We start from the raw sequence: 19,683 nt of genomic DNA, 5'->3' as shown, positions 1-19,683 counted from the left end.
ATGTTCCATTTTGGATCTTAAAACATATTTTCATTGCTTCCTTACAGAAGAAACACTATCTGAGTGTTAGTGCGTATATTTAAAATGATTCCGGCAACTTATATGATTTTAGTTAAAGGTTGAGGTATCTGGCAACTACTCTGGCAATCGCAGACCTTAAGAATAACTTTCAGTTCCTTGCCTTCAGATAGTGAGTTATTGGGAAAGAACTGAATATGTAGTAAGTACGTGTATAAATGTGTTAAGAATGTATAGTAAGTTAAATACCAGTACTTACTTTTGCAAAATCCTTGCACACATTCACGACAACCCAGCACACTCTAGGCACAGTTTCACTAATCTTGGACAGTGATATTCGACGAGAGTACATTAAGCTTGTATAACTGTCGCCTGTTGTCAAAAATCATAGGGTTACAAGAAGTTGTTCTGCTGATGATACTGCAGTTCTAAAATTTGTCTTTCATTGAATATGTGGTGCTACTGCCCTGAGTTCTTCAAACTGCGCACATGTCATTCTGACAAAATTCTTGAAACCCTGCCTGCCTTCAGCATAGAGCTCCATCAATACAGAATTATAAGCTCCATGAGTTTCTCTTTGTAACAAAAACTTTCTGGACCACATGTATATCTGAAACTTCCTGGCAGATTAAAACTGTGTGCCCGACCGAGACTCGAACTCGGGACCTATTGCCTTTCGTGGGCAAGTGCTGTACCACTGAGCTACCCAAGCACGACTCATGCCCCGTCCTCACAGCTTTACTTCTGCCAGTACCTGGGTCCGGCACACAGTTTTAATCTACCAGGAAGTTTCATATCAGCGCACACTCCGCTGTAGAGTGAAAATTTCACTCTAGCCACATGCATATCTTTTCAGGCTGATTTTCATGACAGACAATTACACCAAGAGTTATAACACAAATTGCTAGTTCATCTTCAGTTAGAAAATTCTTGCTTTTCTGTAACAAATGCTGAATGCGTGTTTACAACAGTTTGAAGCCGTTGTCAACATTTTTTAACTGTTGACAACAGTTGTCAACAGTTGCTAGTTTGCCAAACTGTTTCTGTTTGTTGTAGTTGGTTTTCGGTGTGAAGGTACCTTAAGAAGTACACCTTACCACTTGCCCGTTATGTTGTCCTAATGGACTACTAAAACTGTACAAAGTTTGAAATAAGTCCATGATCTGTATATCATGGCCTCACCTTGTTAATAAAAAGAATAGTACATCAAAGTCGATTTTAGTTCACTGCAAGTCTCTAAAATTGCAACCTTTTTGAAGACAGTATGTGACAATGTCAAACTGGAACAAAACATACTATGTGATAGAATCTGAAAATTATAATTTTGACACAGATGCAGATGTAAATAAATATTATGTCACCTGCATTGTGCATACAATTAATGATCATGCTGTGGGTTTTGAGTCAGGATAGTGACCTGTTAAGACTATTGTTTACTGTTACCGAATATTGCTGCTAACGTCAGTCAAAATTCGACAGCAGCACTGCACATGTGGAATTGTTGGTTCAGGAGGGCTGTACTCTATCCCGTGCAGGATCTCGATGGCCCTAGGTGGCTAATGGCTGAGGTCACACACATTGTGCTTGGCTTCGGAGGATTGTACAGCCATATCACATACATCGACTCAGGAGACGTGCGCGTTTCAGATGAGGCGAGGTCCACATAGACAATGTGTCAACATCTGGAGCACCACACTCGGCACAGCAATCTACGAGGCATGTCTGGAAAGTAACTACAGTTTCATTCTACCACCATTGCAGTATGTACGGGATGTCCACTGATTTCCTCAAGAAAACTATCCGTCATATTGCTGAACCAATTACTATGGTAATTAATAAGTATATCTCTGCTGATGTATTTCCAGACCTTTCGATATTTGCAAGGACAGTGCCAGTTTATAAAAAGGGTGACCCAGACATGGTAGCGAGCTTCAGACCAGTCTCAAAAATTCCAATCTTTGCTAAAGTAATTGAAACTGCAATGAAAGACCAAATGTCGTATTACTTCAAAAATAATGAACACTTCTCAGACGCACAGTATGGTTGTTATAAATGGAAACATACAACAATGGCAGCACTAGATATGGTTACTAGGATAAAGCACAATTTCGGAGAAAAATAACGTTTAGCAGTGACACTCTGTGGCCTAGTAAGGCGTTTGATTGCATTTTTCATAGATTCCTTGTAAATAAACGCAGTCGCTTTGTAGTTGGAGGTACTGTTCTGGCAGTGCACAAATCTTATCTGGAAAACAGAAGACAGATAGTATCAGTCCAAGGAGTGTTACAAAGAATGAAGGATAGAATATGGTGTGCCACAGGGATTGGTAATGGGCCTCCCTTCCTGTTTCTAGTTTTTGTAAATGGCTTAAGCTCCCATGGACAGTTCATGCAATTTGCAGGTGACACAACTTTGCACTCGAAAGGCATCAATGACAGCAAGGCTCAAGAAGCAGCAGATGTCTTGTTTGAGACAAAAGAATGGTTTTTTATAAACAAAATCAAAATCAGTGAAGAAAAAATGCAAATATTTGTACATACCCTCAGTGACAAAGGATATGTAAACTGTGTATGGATTCTGAAACTTGTGGGATTCACGGTGGAGAGCAGTCTCACTTGGCAGGACCACACTGTGCATATGTGTGACGAACTGTCGAGACCTATATATGCCCTGCAAAAATTAAAAATGTGGTAACTGATCAGTATCTCCTAATAGTGTATTATTCGTTGTTTCGCAATCATATTGGCTGTGGCTGTGGCTGTGGCTGTTGCTACGGGGTCACTATGTAGGCTGCTAGAAAGTATTATTAGTCCAAAAAAAAGCAATAAGAATCACAACATTGAGTAGAAGACCGGAACAGGTCATTATTCACAAAATTGGGAATAATGGCTATAATAGTCATTATGTATTTTTGTGCCTCCTTCACATTTAAGAAAATATAGATTCCTTCAGCAAGAGGCATGACATATGTGACCACAACACATGCAACAAAGAGAGCATAAACATACCAACCTGTTGAGTGTCCAAACAAGAAATAGCTTTCCAAAAATTGCCGTGGAATGTTCAGGTCGCTACCCAAGGAAGTACAGCTCCTGCCACTGGAGAGGTTCAAGAACAAAATGTGTAGGGGCTTAAAACCACATCTGTTCTACTCCATATAGGATTTTTTTTACTGTGAAGAAAGTGAGTGGATTTATTGAACTTTCTCCAAAACTAGTAAATTTTTGAGAAAACTCAAATGTCAATAGAGAACTGTATGTATTCTAAAATGCTCAATCTGTTAAAAGTTTTTTGTATTATTACATATTACACTGAAATGCCAGAGAGACTGGTATTGGCATGCATATTCAAATACAGTGATACATAAACAGACACAATACGACGCTGCTGTCTACGACGCCTATGTACGACGACAAGTGTCTGGCGGAGTTGTTAGATCGGTTACTGCTGCTACAACGGCTGGTTATCAAGATTTAAGTGAGTTTGAATGTGGTTTTATGGTTGGCGCATGAGCAATGCGATGCAGGATGTCCGAGGTAGCAATGAAATGGGGATTTTCCTGTACGACCATTTCACGTGTGTACTGTGAATCTCAGGAAACCGGTAAAACATCAAATCTTCGATGTTACTTCGACTGGAAAAAGATCCTGCAGGGACGGTATTGACGAATGAAGAGAATTGTTCAACATGACAGAAGTGCAACCCTTCTGCAAATTGCTGCAGATATCAGTGCTGGGCTATCAAAAAGTGTCATTGTGCGAACTGCTCATTGAAATGCCATCAATATGGGCTTTTGCAGCCAAAGGCCCACTCATATACCCTTGACCACTGCATAAAACAAAGCTTTACACCTCACCTGGGCCCGTCAACACCGACATTGGACTGTTGATGACTGGAAACATGTTGCCTGGTCGGACGAGTCTCATTTCAAATTGTATCGAACCGATGGACGTGTACGGGATAGAAACAACCTCCTGAATCCATGGACCCTGCATGTCAGCAGGGGACTGTTCAAGCTTGTGGAGGCTATGTAATGGTGTGGGTTCAAATGGCTCTGAGCACTAAGGGACTTAACATCTATGGTCATCAGTCCCCTAGAACTTAGGACTACTTAAACCTAACTAACCTAAGGACATCACACACGTCCATTCCCGAGGCAGGATTCGAACCTGCGACCGTAGCAGTCGCGCTTCCGGACTGAGACCACTGCGGCCGGCGTAATGGTGTGGGGCATGTGCAGTTAGTGACATGGGACACCTATTACATGTAGACAGGTGACACGTACGTAAGTATCCTGTCTGATTCCCTGCATCCATTAATGTTCATTGTGCGTTCCGACGGACTAGGGCAATTCCAGTAGGAAAATGCGACACAGTATACATCCAGAATTGCTAAAGAGTGGCTCCAAGAACACACTTCTGAGTTTAAACACTTCCAGTGACCACCAAACGCCCCAGACATGAACATTATTGAGCATATGCAACGTGCTGTTCAGAAGAGATCTCCACCCCTTTGTAGTCTTACGGATTTATGGACAGCCCAGCAGGATTCATGGTGTCAGTTCCCACCAGTACTATTTCAGACATTAGTCGAATCTGTACCACATCGTGTTGCGGCCCTTCCACATGTTTGTGGGGGACCTACACGATATTAGGCAGGTGTACCAGTTTCTTTGGCTCTCTAGTGCCTTTGTAATTTTCGATACTGTCTATCCAGCCATGGCTGGCAAATGCCAGGGACGTGTTAATAAAGGTGATGCTGTTGCAGCTCTGCACATTCAGACATGTCTTTCTGGTTCATTGACTTTCCACTGATGCCATTACAACCGGATTGTGTTCTGTTTAAATATCTTAGTGATTGTTCAAAATGCTTAAGACAACCTCTGAGTTCACTGACTGTGATACAGTTTTTGAATGTGAATAATGTTAAGCCAGCTGAAATTCATTATCAATTTTTAGAGATTTGTGGTGAAAGTGTGATGACTGGTGGAATGGTAAGAGAGCGAGTGAGGCAGTTCAATAACAGACAGACCATTGTTTGTGAAGAAGCATGGAGTGGGTGATCTTCTGTTGTCAGCGATGGTTTGGTTGAGAAAGTGATTGAGAAAATTCGTGAAAAAAAATTATTCCCAGTAAGAATGCTTTGTCATGAGTTTCCACAAATTTCAAAAACACTCTTGCACAAGATTTTCACAGATTGCTTGAATTTTCACAAACTGTGTTCTTGTCAGGTTACAAAAGTGATTACTGATGATCAGAAAATGAAGCGAATTGACAGTGCTTTGGCATCTCTTACCAGATACAGTGATGGGGAGATGAATTCTTAAACAGAATTGTCAATGGTGGCAAAACTTGGGTTTGTGACATCACTCCAGAATCAAAGCAGCATTGAACAAAGTAGAGGCACTCTACAATCCCCAAGAACCAAAAATTCAGAATAATATTGTCAGCACAAAAAGTCGTGCGCTGTGATCTGGGACAAGTAGGGCATTCTGTTTGTAGTGTTCCTTCCCGTTGCTGAAACTGTCAGTGTGGTAAGATACTGTGAAACACAGAAAACTTTAGTGTGTCGAGCCGAAGCATTACGTTGCTTCTTAGCAATGTACGTCTCCATTCTGCTGGTGTCATTGAAACCTAACCCGACAGTTAAATTGGGAGCAGTTAGGTCACCTTCCGTACGGCCTGATCTAGTGCCTTCCGACTACCACTCATTCTTGAACTTTAAGTGTGATTTTGGAGGAAAGAGTTATGACGGCGATGGTGATGCAAAAAACTGTGTTTCGCAGTGGCTGTCTCCACTGGTGTCATCTTTCTATGAAGAGGGTGTAGTAGAGTTAGTTTTTCCACTATGAAAAATGTCCAAAGAATGGTGGCAACTACGTAGAAAAGTTGTTTAAGAAATTCTGTAAAAAACATAATTTTTTTCATATTAGGATACTTTTGTGTGTTGTATAACGATACACTTTTGCTTGTACATTCTTTAGTATATGTGAATACTGTCTACAAAATGTGTCCAGGATACAGTTAATTGTAAAGAATCAATAAATTAAAACACCTCACCCCATGAACCATGGACCTTGCCGTTGGTGGGGAGACTTGCGTGCCTCAGCGATACAGATAGCCGTACCGTAGGTTCAACCACAACGGAGGGGTATCTGTTGAGAAGCCAGACAAACATATGGTTCCTGAAGAGGGGCAGCAGCCTTTTCAGTAGTTGCAGGGGCAACGGTCTGGATGATTGACTGATCTGGCCTTGTAACAATAACCAAAACGGCCTTGCTGTGCTGGTACTGCGAACGGCTGAAAGCAAGGGGAAACTACAGTCGTAATTTTTCCTGAGTGCATGCAGATTTACTGTATGATTAAATGATGATGGTGTCCTCTTGGGTAAAATATTCCGGAGGTAAAATAGTCCTCTGTTCGGATCTCCGGGCGGGGACTACTCAAGAGGATGTCGTTATCAGGAGAAAGAAAACTGGCATTCTACGGATCGGAGTGTGGAATGTCAGATCCCTTAATCGGGCAGGTAGGTTAGAAAATTTCAAAAGGGAAATGGATAGGTTAAAGTTAGATATAGTGGGAATTAGTGAAGTTCGGTGGCAAGAGGAACAAGACTTCTGGTCAGGTGACTACAGGGTTATAAACACAAAATCAAATAGGGGTAACGCAGGAGTAGGTTTAATAATGAATAGGAAAATAGGAATGCGGGTAAGCTACTACAAACAGCATAGTGAACGCATTATTGTGGCCAAGATAGACACAAAGCCCACGCCTACTACAGCAGTAAAAGTTTATATGTCAACTACCTCCGCACCCGACAAAGAGATTGAAGAAATGTATGATCAAATCAAAGAAATTATTCAGATAGTGAAGAGAGACGAAAATTTAATAGTCATGGGTGACTGGAATTCAGTAGTAGGAAAAGGGAGAGAAGGAAACATAGTAGGTAAATATGGACTGGGGCAAAGAAATGAAAGAGGAACCGTCTGGTAGAATTTTGCACAGAGCACAACTTAATCATAGGTAACACTTGGTTCAAGAATCATAAAAGAAGGCTGTATACATGGAAGAAGCCTGGAGATACTGACAGGTTTCAGATAGATTATATAATGGTAAGACAGAGATTTAGGAACCAGGTTTTAAATTGTAAGACATTTCCAGGGGCAGATGTGGACTCTGACCACAATCTATTGGTTATGACCTGTAGATTAAAACTGAAGAAACTGCAAAAATGTGGGTAATTAAGGAGATGGGACCTGGATAAACTGAAAGACCCAGAGGTTGTACAGAGTTTCAGGGAGAGCATAAGGGAGCAATTGACAGGAATGGGGGAAAGAAATACAGTAGAAGAAGAATGGGTAGCTCTGAGGGATGAAGTAGTGAAGGCAGCAGTGGATAAAGTAGGTAAAAAGACGAGGGCTGCTAGAAATCCTTGGGTAACAGAAGAAATATTGAATTTAATTGATGAAAGGAGAAAATATAAAAATGCAGTAAATGAAGCAGGCAAAAAGGAATACAAACTTCTCAAAAATGAGATCGACAGGAAGTGCAAAATGGCTAAAAAGGGATGGATAGAGGACAACTGTAAGGATGTAGAGGCTTATCTCACTAGGGGTAAGATAGATATTGCCTACAGGAAAATTAAGGAGACCTTTGGAGAAAAGAGAATGACTTGTATGAATATCAAGAGCTCAGGTGGGAACCCAGTTCTAAGCAAAGAAGGGAAAGCAGAAAGGTCTATACAAGGGCGATGTACTTGAGGACAATATTATGGAAATGGAAGAGGATGTAGATAAAGATGAAATGGGAGATACGATACTGCGTGAAGAGTTGACAGAGCACTGAAAGACCTGAGTCGAAACAAGGCCCCCGGAGAAGACAACATTCCATTGGAACTACTGACGGCCTTGGGAGAGCCAGTCCTGACAGAACTCCGCCATTTGGTGAGCAAAATGTATAAGACAGGCAAAATACCATCAGGTTTCAAGAAGAATATAATAATTCCAATCCCAAAGAAAGCAGGTGTTGACAGATGTGAAAATTACCAAACTATCAGTTTAATAAGTCACAGCTGCAAAATACTAACGCGAATTCTTTACAGACGAATGGAAAAACTAGTAGAATCCGACCTCGGGGAAGATCAGTTTGGATTCCATAGAATTATTGGAACACGGCTTATCTTAGAAGCTAGATTAAGGAAGGGCAAACCTACGTTTCTTTAGAGAAAGCTTTTGAGAATGTTGACTGGAATAGAAACCAGATGGTAGTTATAAGGGTCAAGGGACATGAAAGGGAAGCAGTTGTTGGGAAGGGAGTGAGACAGGGTTGTAGCCTCTCCCCGATGTTATTCAATCTGTATATTGAGCAAGCAGTGAAGGAAACAAAAGAAAAGTTCGGAGTAGGTATTAAAATCCATGGAGAAGAAATAAAAAGTTTGAGGTTCGCCGATGACATCGTAATTCTGTCAGAGACAGCAAAGGACTTGGAAGAGCAGTTGAACGGAATGGACAGTGTCTTGAAAAGAGGATATAAGATGGACATCAACAAAAGCTAAACGAGGATAATGGAATGTAGTCAAATTAAATCGGGTGATGCTGAGGGAATTAGATTAGGAAATGAGACACTTAAAGTAGTAAAGGAGTTTTTAACTGATGATGGTCGAAGTAGAGAGGATATAAAATGTATACTGGCAATGGCAAGGAAAGCGTTTCTGCAGAAGAGAAATTTGTTAACATCAAGTATAGATTTAAGTGTCAGGAAGACATTTCTGAAAGTATTTGTATGGAGTGTGACCATGTATGGAAGTGAAACATGGGCGATAAATAGTTTGGACAAGAAGAGAATAGCAGCTTTCGAAATATGGTGCTACAGAAGAATGCTGAAGATTAGATGGGTAGATCACATAACTAATGAGGAAGTATCGAATAGGATTGGGGAGAAGAGAAGTTTGTGGCACAGCTTGACCAGAAGAAGGGATCGGTTGGTAGGACATGTTCTGAGGCATCAAGGGATTACCAATTTAGTACTGGAGGGCAGCGTGGAGGGTAAAAATCGTAGAGGGAGACCAAGAGATGACTACATTACCCAGATTCAGAAGGATGTAGGTTGCAGTGGGTACTGGGAGATGAAGAGGCTTGCACAGGATAGAGTAGCATGGAGAGCTGCATCAAACCAGTCTCAGGACTGAAGACCACCACAACAACAACGAATTAAAACATCATGCATCATGTGGCATTTTTACTGCATGAACAGCTAAAATGTAGTAAGTGATAAACTTTTTTTCCTGTTATCCAATTGTAGGGTTTATCAGGGAGAAAAAGTTTTGTAAAGGTTTCAAATTATGTGTAAAATTTGTTGCAAGTCACAAAGTACTCTCATTCTCAAATACTGGATGACCAAAGTTAGAGTATTTGCATGTCAAGGGCTGTGCTGTTTCTTACTCTCACCCCCACCCTTCTGATAGATAGGTGGTTTTTAGGCCCACAGTGGTCGTGGCTGACAGTAAGGAATATGCCTGCGAAGTTTGTTTGGAAGTAGTTTAGGAGGACATGTGGGGCATACACACATCCATTTCTATGTACAGGGTGTCTGAAAAATAAAAAATCACGGGAAAACATTAGGGATAGGTTACTTATCCAGAAATAAGTAAAAAGTCCAGTAAACATGGGTTCTAAAATACATATCGTAGGATCTGTGAACACTTTTACATATTTGCTTGTGTGAAACACACCTTTTCTACTCAACAAGTGTTCATCGCTCTTAAGGTATGCATTTAAGGGCCATTGTTTATTAGACCTTTCTCTCACTTTGGTATAAGGAACCTGTCTCTAATGTTTGTTTCTTTGGAACACCCTTTATGTATAGAAGCAAGATGTAGCTCGCATCCATCTCAGTGTTTATTAGGGTACCATGTAAAAACTTGAAGTAAATCAGTCAATATTTTTGGTAAAGACCGACTTGTCATTATGTAGTAGTATAGATAAGCAGAATAAGTCAGATTTTGGTACCTGCTATCGCGCCTCGTGCAGCAATTTCAATGGACAGCATTATATTTATGACAATGTAAGATTGTGAACTTTGCAACTAATTGAAGCAATAAAGTTTCATGAGTACTTAAACAGTGAGTCTTAGAATATGATTAGGTCAGACCATTACAACCAATGTAAAATAGTATTGAATATTAATGTTTACTTTCAGTTGTTAGACTGAGTGCCATTTGATGGAAACATTTCATCTGTTTTACAAGCCGCCACAAAAAAAGCCAGTTGTGAACGGTGGTGCCAGTGGCGAGGGGACTGCACCTGCCAAAGACGAATCTAATTTTGACCGAGAGAAACGGGGCAGTGAGACGAATGTGGAAGAGCCCAAACCGACCACTTCCGACGACACGGGGGACAGACTCGCTGCGGCCGAGCCTACGGGAGAAGCCCCACAGCCTGCTGGTAGCAGCACGACAGGCGAATCGGGTAATGGCATAGAACGGTGCTCGAATACTAGGGAGCACCTCAAACACTGCACAGTGCTCGGATTTAATTAATTTTAGTCAAGTTGCTTGTTTGCCAGCAGCAGGAAAGATACCATCATTTAAAAAAGTCTTTTTTTCTGTTGGTCTCATAAAAATACCTCTACTGTTATGCAAATATTCTTAAAAAATTACACAATACTGACTGAAATGTGGAGGCAGTGCATGCTGAAAGACAGTAAACTTAGTTTTGCTGCAATTCAGGCAGTACTGTGCATGATGTGTCTCGTTATAAAAAATGACATGTTTGCTTTTAGCTGTATCTAGTTTTTTTCTGCTATTGCGGTGCAATTTTTGTGCTATTTTCTACATTTACAGGATTTGTTGTTGTATTAAGGGTCATAGTAGTGCTATGTTACTGTTAATAGAAATAGGTTAATGGTTACTATCAATGACATGAGTAGCTTTGTGATGAATTACACTAGTAGTGATATACGAGGGTAATCCCAAAAGTAAGGTGTCCTATTTTTTTTATAAGTACATAGAACTGTTTATTTCTACAATGGTTTACATTAGTTTACAGCTAGAACATATATCTATTTTTCAACATAATCACCATTTCTGTCGATGCATTTTTGTAGACGCTGTGGCAGTTTTTGTATGCCCGTGTCATACCAGATCGCCACCATGCTGTTCAGAAAGTTATGAACATCTCATTGTTGGAGCTGAATCGCTTTGCGGCCAAATTTTCTTTTAACCTAGGGAACATGTGATAGTCACTGAACTATAGGGTGGGTGGATGATTATGTTCCACTGAAACTGTTGCAGGAGAGCAACGATTTGCTGATCAGTGTGTGGGCGAGTGCTGTCATGGATAATGTGTACGCCTTTGCTCAACATTCCTCTTCTGCAGTTCTGAATTGCCCATTTGAGTTTTTTCAGAGTCTCATTGTACCTGTCAGCGTTAATTATGGTCCCAGTGATTCAGCTCTGATGATGAGGTGAAAGAAGAGGTTCATAACTTTATAAACAGCATGGCGGCCAGCTGGTATTACGTGGGCATACAAAAACTGCCACAGCATCTACAAAAATGCATCGTCAGAAATGGTGATTCTGTCAAAAAATAGCTAAATGTTCAAGCTGTAGACTGATGTAAACCATTGTCGAAATAACCTGATCTATGTACTTATAAAAATAATAGGAACCTTACCTTTGGGATTACCCTCTTACAAGGAGCAGGAGAATGAAACAGATGGGAAAGAAAGTAAGTAAACTGTTTATGATTTCAAAACTGATTGCCATCACTGTTAACACATTTATCCCACTGTGAGCCGAGATGATCAGTGCCTTCAAGGAAAAATATTTTCAGCCGCCTACAGAACCCGATTGCACCGAGGTGTTGCACCTCTACATTTGAAGCAAATCGACGGGCACAAATGTCTGCGCCGGGTGAAATTTGAAAACCTGGGAGCCTAGAGGTGAAGGAAGCTCTCAGGTTTTCAAGTCTCATCCTGTGCAGTCCCCGACAGTCAGTCTTTACGTCTCATCCTGTCTGGTAAGTCTCCCAAACCTCAACAGTCCTTTTCCTCCACCCTTCTTCCTTCCCCTATAACCCTTCTGCCAGTAGGAGGAGCCACTAGCTCTGAAAGCCTGCTCAGTTCCTCAAATTTTATGTATGTTTCCTCCTGCTGCCATTTGGTGAGTAGCTTTGTTTGTGAGTCGAATTATATTTTTAAAAAATGATATTTTTGGTGATGTATGTACAGTAATGATGTTTGAAAATGATTATATTGATAATGCCATGGACCTTCCAATAGTACCGTATTTACTCAAATCTAAGCCGCACTTTTGTTCTGGTTTTTGTAATCCAGAAAACTGCCTGTGGCTTAGAATTGATTGCAAAGTAAGCGGAAGTTCTGAAAAATGTTGGTAGGTACTGCCACAACTAACTTCTGCCGTCGAATATATGTAGCGCTACTAAACAGGCATGCTTTGCAGGCACAAAGATAAATACTGCCGCCAAAACCTCTGTGTCAGTAAATAAATAAAAAAAAGGTGGAAGACGAGCTTTTTTTCTCCACTGCATTTTCATACATTATCCAACGAAGTAAATAGAAATGAAGTATTGTTCATCTTCGAATTTAGCAGCATTTCAATGTACTATGAAAATCCGACTGGCAAGACTGTTTGAGATGTTTGTCAATATGGCCAAGTCTATGTTCTGACTTTTTTGTTACCTATGAGAAGAGATGGTTGCTAATAGGAACTTTGATGAATTGTGAATCACATGCAATATTCTCTTCACCATAAGAATAATACGAATATAAACATTTTGCCATGTATTCTTTCATGTTTGCTGCTATCTCACTTAAAACCTGTCTGCCTAATAAACTATGAAACTAGAGTGAGACAACAGCAAATGCGGAGGAATATACATATCATGTCATGTTTATATTCGTTTTATTTTTGTGCCTAATAGTGATACAGTCAGAAATGGAGCACAGCAATTGATTAGATTTTTAAATCTAAGATGACTCTAATTTCTGTGCAGAATGTTATGTACTAAAGAGGCGTCTGCAAAGATTTTCAAATGGAGAAAATTTTTCGCTAAACTCTCGTTCAGAACATTTTCTATCACATGCATTCTGTTATTTGGTTCTTGTTGATCATTATCAAAGAAGGCAGCAATGTAACTAACAACAAATAGCAGTCTCTTGCCATTGTTTCGCTAATGAGACGATTTCTCTCTCTCTCTCTCTCTCTCTCTCTCTCTCTCTCTCTCTCTCTCTCTCTCTTTTAAATTGTAAGCGGCGGTAGCGTGCACAAAAGCAAGCCATGCCGCAAGCAGCGACAGGCTTAAACACAGAATTCAACAAACAATGCATGACACAGCATAGTAACACATTTTTAGCTTAGAGTTACGTAAACACCTATAACAAAGAGAATGGCACTTATATCAAAGAAAAATAAGCAATCAATTCAAACCAGATGAAGCACGTGAAAAAGGAAGGGTACCCATATAAATATGGATGGAGTGCCTGACGCATAGCAATGGCTACCTGGTATAGCTTAACTGCTAAGCTTACGACTCGAACCAAACTACAATGGACCAACTTTGTTTCGATTTGGAGGTGCGGTCTAAAATTTTTCTCTCCCCTTGAATTTAGAGTTTCAAATTTCAGGTTCAGCTTAGATGGATGTTCTGGCTGCATCGAAGTATCTCCCGGGCAGCAGTCCACAGCGGGTCAAAAGACAACAGTTTGCCTTTCTTCTGGCTATTCAACACAACACCTCCAGTCTTCCTCCACTGATTCCATAGTGATGATTGGCGGCAGTTGGAGATCCCGGACTGGTGGATGGTGATATTATAGTGTTGTGATCCACAAGGAAAAAGACTCGTGCACATGTGTATTTCGTGGCTGACTGACTGAATGTTTGGCGGGAACGCCTCTAGCGCCGGCTGACGGAGCACTCCGGCACTAAGTTGCGGATGCCACTTATCTCTGCCGCAGTAGCCAACCGTTGGTTTGTGTGGCGCCACGGCAGAATGCTTTGCTGCTTTTACTATATTGTATGAACTAAAATGCAAATAATCAATTATTTAATATGCTGTGTAAGAGATAATACCATCACAATGAAGAATTATGTGATATTTACAGTCATTTTGTGAACAAATGATTCTATGTGATTTGGCATTATGTTGTTGTTGTTGTTGTCGTTGTCTTCAGTCCTGAGACTGGTTTGATGCAGCTCTCCATGCTACTCTATCCTGTGCAAGTTTCTTCATCTCCCAATACTTACTGCAATCCACATCCTTCTGAATCTGCTTAGTGTATTCATCTTTCGGTCTCCCTCTACGATTTTTACCTTCCACACTGCCCATCAATACTAAATTGGTGATCCCTCTATGTCTCAGAACACGTCCTACCAAACGATTCCTTCTTCTAGCCAAGTTGTGCCACAAACTCCTCTTCTCCCCAAGTCTATTCAACACCTCCTCATTAATTATGTGATCTACCCATCTAACCTTCAGCATTCATCTGTAGCACCACATTATAAAAGCTTCTATTCTCTTCTTGCCCAAACTATTTATCATCCACTTTTCACTTCCATACATGGCTACACTCCATACAAATACTTTCAGAAACGACTTCCTGGCACTTAAATCTATACTCAATGTTAACAAATTTCTCTTCTTGAGGAACACTTTCCTTGCCATTGCCAGTCTGCATTTTATATCCTCTCTACTTCGACCATCATCAGTTATTTTGATCCCCAAATAGCAAAACTCCTTTACTACTTTAAGTGTCTCATTTCCTAATCTAATTCCCTCAGCAGCACCCTACTTAATTCGACTACATTCCATTATTCTCGTTTTGCTTTTGTTGATGTTCATCTTATATCCTCCTTTCAAGACACTGTCCATTCCGTTCAACTGCTCTTCAAAGTCTGTCTATGACAGAATTAAAATGTCATCGGTGACCTCTAAGTTTTTATTTCTGCTCCATGGATTTTAATACCTGCTCCAAATTTTTCTTTTGTTTGCTTCACTGCTTGCTCAATATACAGATTGAATAGCATCAGGGAGAGACTAAAACCCTGTCTCACTCCCTTCCCAACCACTGCTTCCCTTTCATGCCCCTCGACTCTCATAACTGCCATCTTGTTTCTGTGCAAATTGTAAATAGCCTTTCGCTCCCTGTATTTTACTCCTGCCACCTTCAGAATTTGAAAGAGAGTATTCCAGTCAACATTGTCAAAAGCTTTCTCTAAGTCTACAAATGCTAGAAACGTAGGTTTGCCTTTTCTTAATCTAGCTTCTAAAATAAGTCATAGGGTCAGTATTGCCTCATGTGTTGTGATATTTCTATGGAATCCAAACTGATTTTCCACAAGGTCGGCTTCTACCAGTTTTTCCATTCGTCTGTAAAGAATTCGCGTTAGTATTTTGCAGCTGTGACTTATTAAACTGATAGTTTGATAATTTTCACATCTGTCAATGCCTGCTTTCTTTGGGATTTGAATTATTATATTCTTCTTGAAGTCTGGGGGTATTTTGCCTGTCTCATACATCTTGCTCACCAGATGGTAGAGTTTTGTCAGGACTGGATCTCCCAAGGCTGTCAATAGTTCTAATGGAATGTTGTGTACTCCGGGGGCCTTGTTTCGACTCAGGTCTTTCAGTGCTTTGTCAAACTCTTCATGCAGTATTGTGTCTCCCATTTCATCTTTGGCATTACTAGTTCCTTGATACTTTATAGCAGTGGCAGCAACGTGTCCATTGTAAACAAAGTGGAGTGGAATTATTTTCTTCCAGTGCTTCACGAGCGAACCACTTTTGTCAGCTTCAGTGCATATTGTAAGACCTGAGCAGTCAATTGTGAATGGACGGGAAAAGATGGAGGGGCGTGTGTTCTGAACAGTCCCCGCCAGAAGCTGCAAACTATGGGTGATGGTGATGGTGATAGTGATTCTAATGTCACAAGAGTCATGGGATATCTTGTAATATCATCTTCCACCTCCTTTTGCCTCGAGCAATTCGGCAATGTGCAGAAACAAAAACAAGCGATGCTGAAAAAGCACATGGTGTATAGTATGTGCTGCAATCAGGGTATAGTGGGTTTGTTTGATGCAGCATATCTGCTAGATGAGGACTTAGGAGTCTAAATGTTTATTCAACACTCAGTTATATATTAGTATTTGTATTGCTTGTTTTCAGAACCAACGTAGTCTTAACTTTTGACAAGTGTTAAATGTAAATGAACAAATATTTGAACTGTGTTCACAGTGTAGTGTGTTTTATGTTTTCAGGCAGAAGAAGACAAAGGAACATTCCACATCCATCTGCATCATTCCTGCCACAAATCCCGGGACTGGGCAGCCCTGTAAAGATGAAGGTTGCACCCAAGTACATTTGTGCAACGAAACGAGAGGACAAGGTGTGTGTAATGCTGTTGGTTTCAACTTTTCTGACACCGTAAGATTATAGACATGAAATGTAACTGAGCTCTGTAAACACGACAATGTCAGTGTGGATCTCTCTCTCTCTCTCTCTCTCTCTCTCTCTCTCTCTCTCTCTCTCTCTCTCTCTCTCTCTCTCACACACACACACACACACACACACACACACACACACACACACACACACACACACACACACACAATTTTTTTCATAAAGTCTTTTTACTCTGAATACAATGAGACATTTTGATGTAACTGTTGCAATTTGGGTCTTGAGATTTGTGTATTGTTGTCAGATTGGGTGTTATAACTTCAAGTTGAAAAAATATATTTCAAGAAAATTTACGTTCCTAGCTTTCTTAACAAATGTTCCTTCATCAGGGAGGAGAGAGGGGAGAGAAAGGGAAGAAGGGAAAGTGGATTCAGTTACTCACAACCCAGGGAAAGGAAAACAGGGAGGGTAGCAAGGATGGAGGCATGGTTGTCAAAGGGAAGCCAAAGATATTCTACTGTAAGTACTGTGCCCCAGCTTCAAACCAAAGACGATACATACAGAAGTAAAGAGGTATATAGTATAAAGGTAAACACAACTATGTAGGATGAAAAGATGCGTGAACGGCTAAAGAGAAAAGGGAAAGAGGAGAAGACTGAAGAGTAAATGGGAGTGACGTTGTTTAACGTAGGTTCAGTCCAGGGGGATGGCAGGATGAAAGGACGTGTTGGAGTGCAAATTCCCATCTCTGCAGTTCAGAGGGACTGGTGTTGGGCAGGAGAAGCCAAATGGCACATACAGCATAGCATGTTCCAAGGTCCCTAGAATTGTGCTGGAGGGCATGCTGTGCTACTGGGTATTGGACATCTCCTAGGCGGACAGTTTGTCTGTGTCCGTTCATGCGCTCAGCCAGTTTAGTTGTTGTCATACCAATGTATGCATCCTCTTTGGTTTGAAGCTGGCACAGTACTTACAATAGAATATCTTTGGCTTCCCTCTGACAACCATGCCCCCATCCTTGCTACCCTCCCTGTTTTCCTTTCCCTGTTGCTTCATAACCTGGGTTGTGAGTAACTGAATCCACTTTCCCTTCTTCCCTTTCTTTCCCCCCTCTCCTCCCTGATGAAGGAACATTTGTTCCGAAAGCTAGGAACATACATTTTCAGTTCTGTTTTCTGTGTATCTATCGGCTGTACTGAGCTGAGGTAAGTACTGGCCAGCCTCTCTATCTCTTTGTTAGTATTTGTTTCACATCTTTATATGAGATTTTCCATTAAAGAACAAGAAATTTCTTTGAGAGGATGGTATTAAAATAAATCCATTAATCATTAAAATATATTTCAAGAAAGACGCAATACATGAAAGTCACAGATCGAGTGAACATAGTAAGACGTGTGTACACTTTAACAGTCAACTCGTAACTGAATCCGAGTCTAGCGGTCGCTGGCTGGCTGGCCGCTTAGGTGGCGCTGCTGCTGCACGGCTGGCAGACAGCACCACATGTAGAGGACGCACGTAATCGCGTGGCGGCACTTTGAAAGATAGGCGAGTCACGACATTGGGCATAAATATTTGTGCTTATTTTATCACTTTTCCATCTTTAAAACTGAATAATAAAATTATGTAATTTCTTTTATTTACCTAGGGTGATTGATAGAAGGTGTATCATCAGGTATCCATTTGAGTTAATAACTTTGGTCTTCTTTGCAGAAAAGTGAAATATCAGCATACTCTGCTGTTGTATGTTTTGCGCACATCCTGAAAGTAGTTGCATGTGGCTCTAAAAAACAATTGGTTTCTGAGATTTGTAGGTGCTGTCTGCTTAAAACAGTCCATCTCATAAGGCATCCAGGCCTATCAAAAAGTTTGGTTCTAATTTTGAACATAATTTTGTCCAAATTATAGTTTTATGAGCCCAGTTGAAAGAGCAAATGTATATTAATTAGTGTGATATTTGTTATGGTGTCCATTGCAGTCCATAGTACTCATCCTTCTGTTGCATCATGTCAAACCAAAGATTTCCCCGTAATGATTTGAGTGGTGAGGGATCTAATGTAATATCTCTATTATTTATTGAAAGGAACATTCAACAAGACTGAAAATTTGGCTACGTTGCAGACAAATTCCATTTCGAGCAAGAACTTCAATAATGGATGTGCATAACAAAGGTTACTGCGGTCACCATCCTATCTTGAAATACACATCATCCTATCGCCTGGTTCTGCGTGTGCACTTAACACAATATATCCACACAACAGTTGCACTGTAATAGATAATAATTAGTTTTGTCGTTCTTTTGTTCAAGAATATTATTTGTCAATCAGGCATATGTAGGGATACACACTGCTCTTCTTGAGAAATGCGTAACACCATAATGCTTCTCTATGAACTGTGATTTCTGTCTTGTCTTTATGGCCCTTACTTGAGATGTTAAACTGGAGGCATAGGATCATTGTTCAGTCTGTTGCAACTGCTGGTTTTCAAAATTTTCCCAATAGCATTTTGCAAAAATAAAATATCTTCCTTCCAGGAACTGCCATTTGAGTTGACAGAGCATTTTCCACAATACTCGCTAGACGACTGAATGTAGCGCTAACAAATCCAGCAGCTTGCCTCTGAATTGCTTTGATATCTTCCTTCAATCTGACCTTGTGGGGATCCCAACACTCGAGCATTTCTTGAGAATGAGTCACATGACTGATCTGTATGCAGTCTCCTTTATAGATGAACTACACTTTCCTAGGATTCACCAAATCAGTCAGTGTTGGCCATTCAATTTTGCTACAATTGACATTACACGCTCAATCCTTTTCATGTTGCCATGCAATGCTACGTCTAGATATTTAATCAACGTGGTTGCACTAAGCAGCAAACCACTAATACTGTATTCGAGGATTACAGGATGATTGCTCCTACTCATCTTCATTAACTTAAATTTTCCTACAGTGGGAACCAGCTGCCATTTATTCCACCAAATAGAAAACGAATAGGTAGCCTGTGGTTTGAGGCACTGTGAGTCGAGGCTCAACTATGCCATAACCTGCACTGTGGACCGCAATTCCAGCCAAACTTGAGGCACCAAATACAATGCATATTCAGCAAGTAAGTCTACTAGATTTTTATATATAGAAAAAGCGTATTTGGAAAAAAATTGCAGGCTGTTGTTGATACACTTGTTAACTAGTGTTCCACATAATCACTGTCCCATTCAGTACGTGTACTGGACCATTCCACAAGCTTCTTTATGTCCT

At 40.5% G+C, this 19,683-nt stretch overlaps 1 protein-coding gene across 1 annotated transcript in view; it reads left to right on the top strand.

Moving 5' to 3' along the window:
• The window catches only part of LOC126293499 (sperm-associated antigen 1), a 154,575-nt gene that overhangs the window by 117,170 nt on the left and 17,722 nt on the right, over nt 1-19,683 (top strand). Inside the window, exons 10-11 of the mRNA XM_049986748.1 lie at nt 10,264-10,483; nt 16,291-16,418. Of these exons, the coding sequence (XP_049842705.1) occupies nt 10,264-10,483; nt 16,291-16,418 (348 nt within the window). The remainder of the gene's footprint in view (nt 1-10,263; nt 10,484-16,290; nt 16,419-19,683) is intronic.

Source organism: Schistocerca gregaria, chromosome 10 (genome assembly GCF_023897955.1).
Source record: "Schistocerca gregaria isolate iqSchGreg1 chromosome 10, iqSchGreg1.2, whole genome shotgun sequence".
Lineage (NCBI taxonomy): Eukaryota > Metazoa > Arthropoda > Insecta > Orthoptera > Acrididae > Schistocerca > Schistocerca gregaria.
The sequence above is the reverse complement of the archived record's forward strand: the minus strand, read 5'-3'. Positions and strand labels throughout refer to the sequence as shown.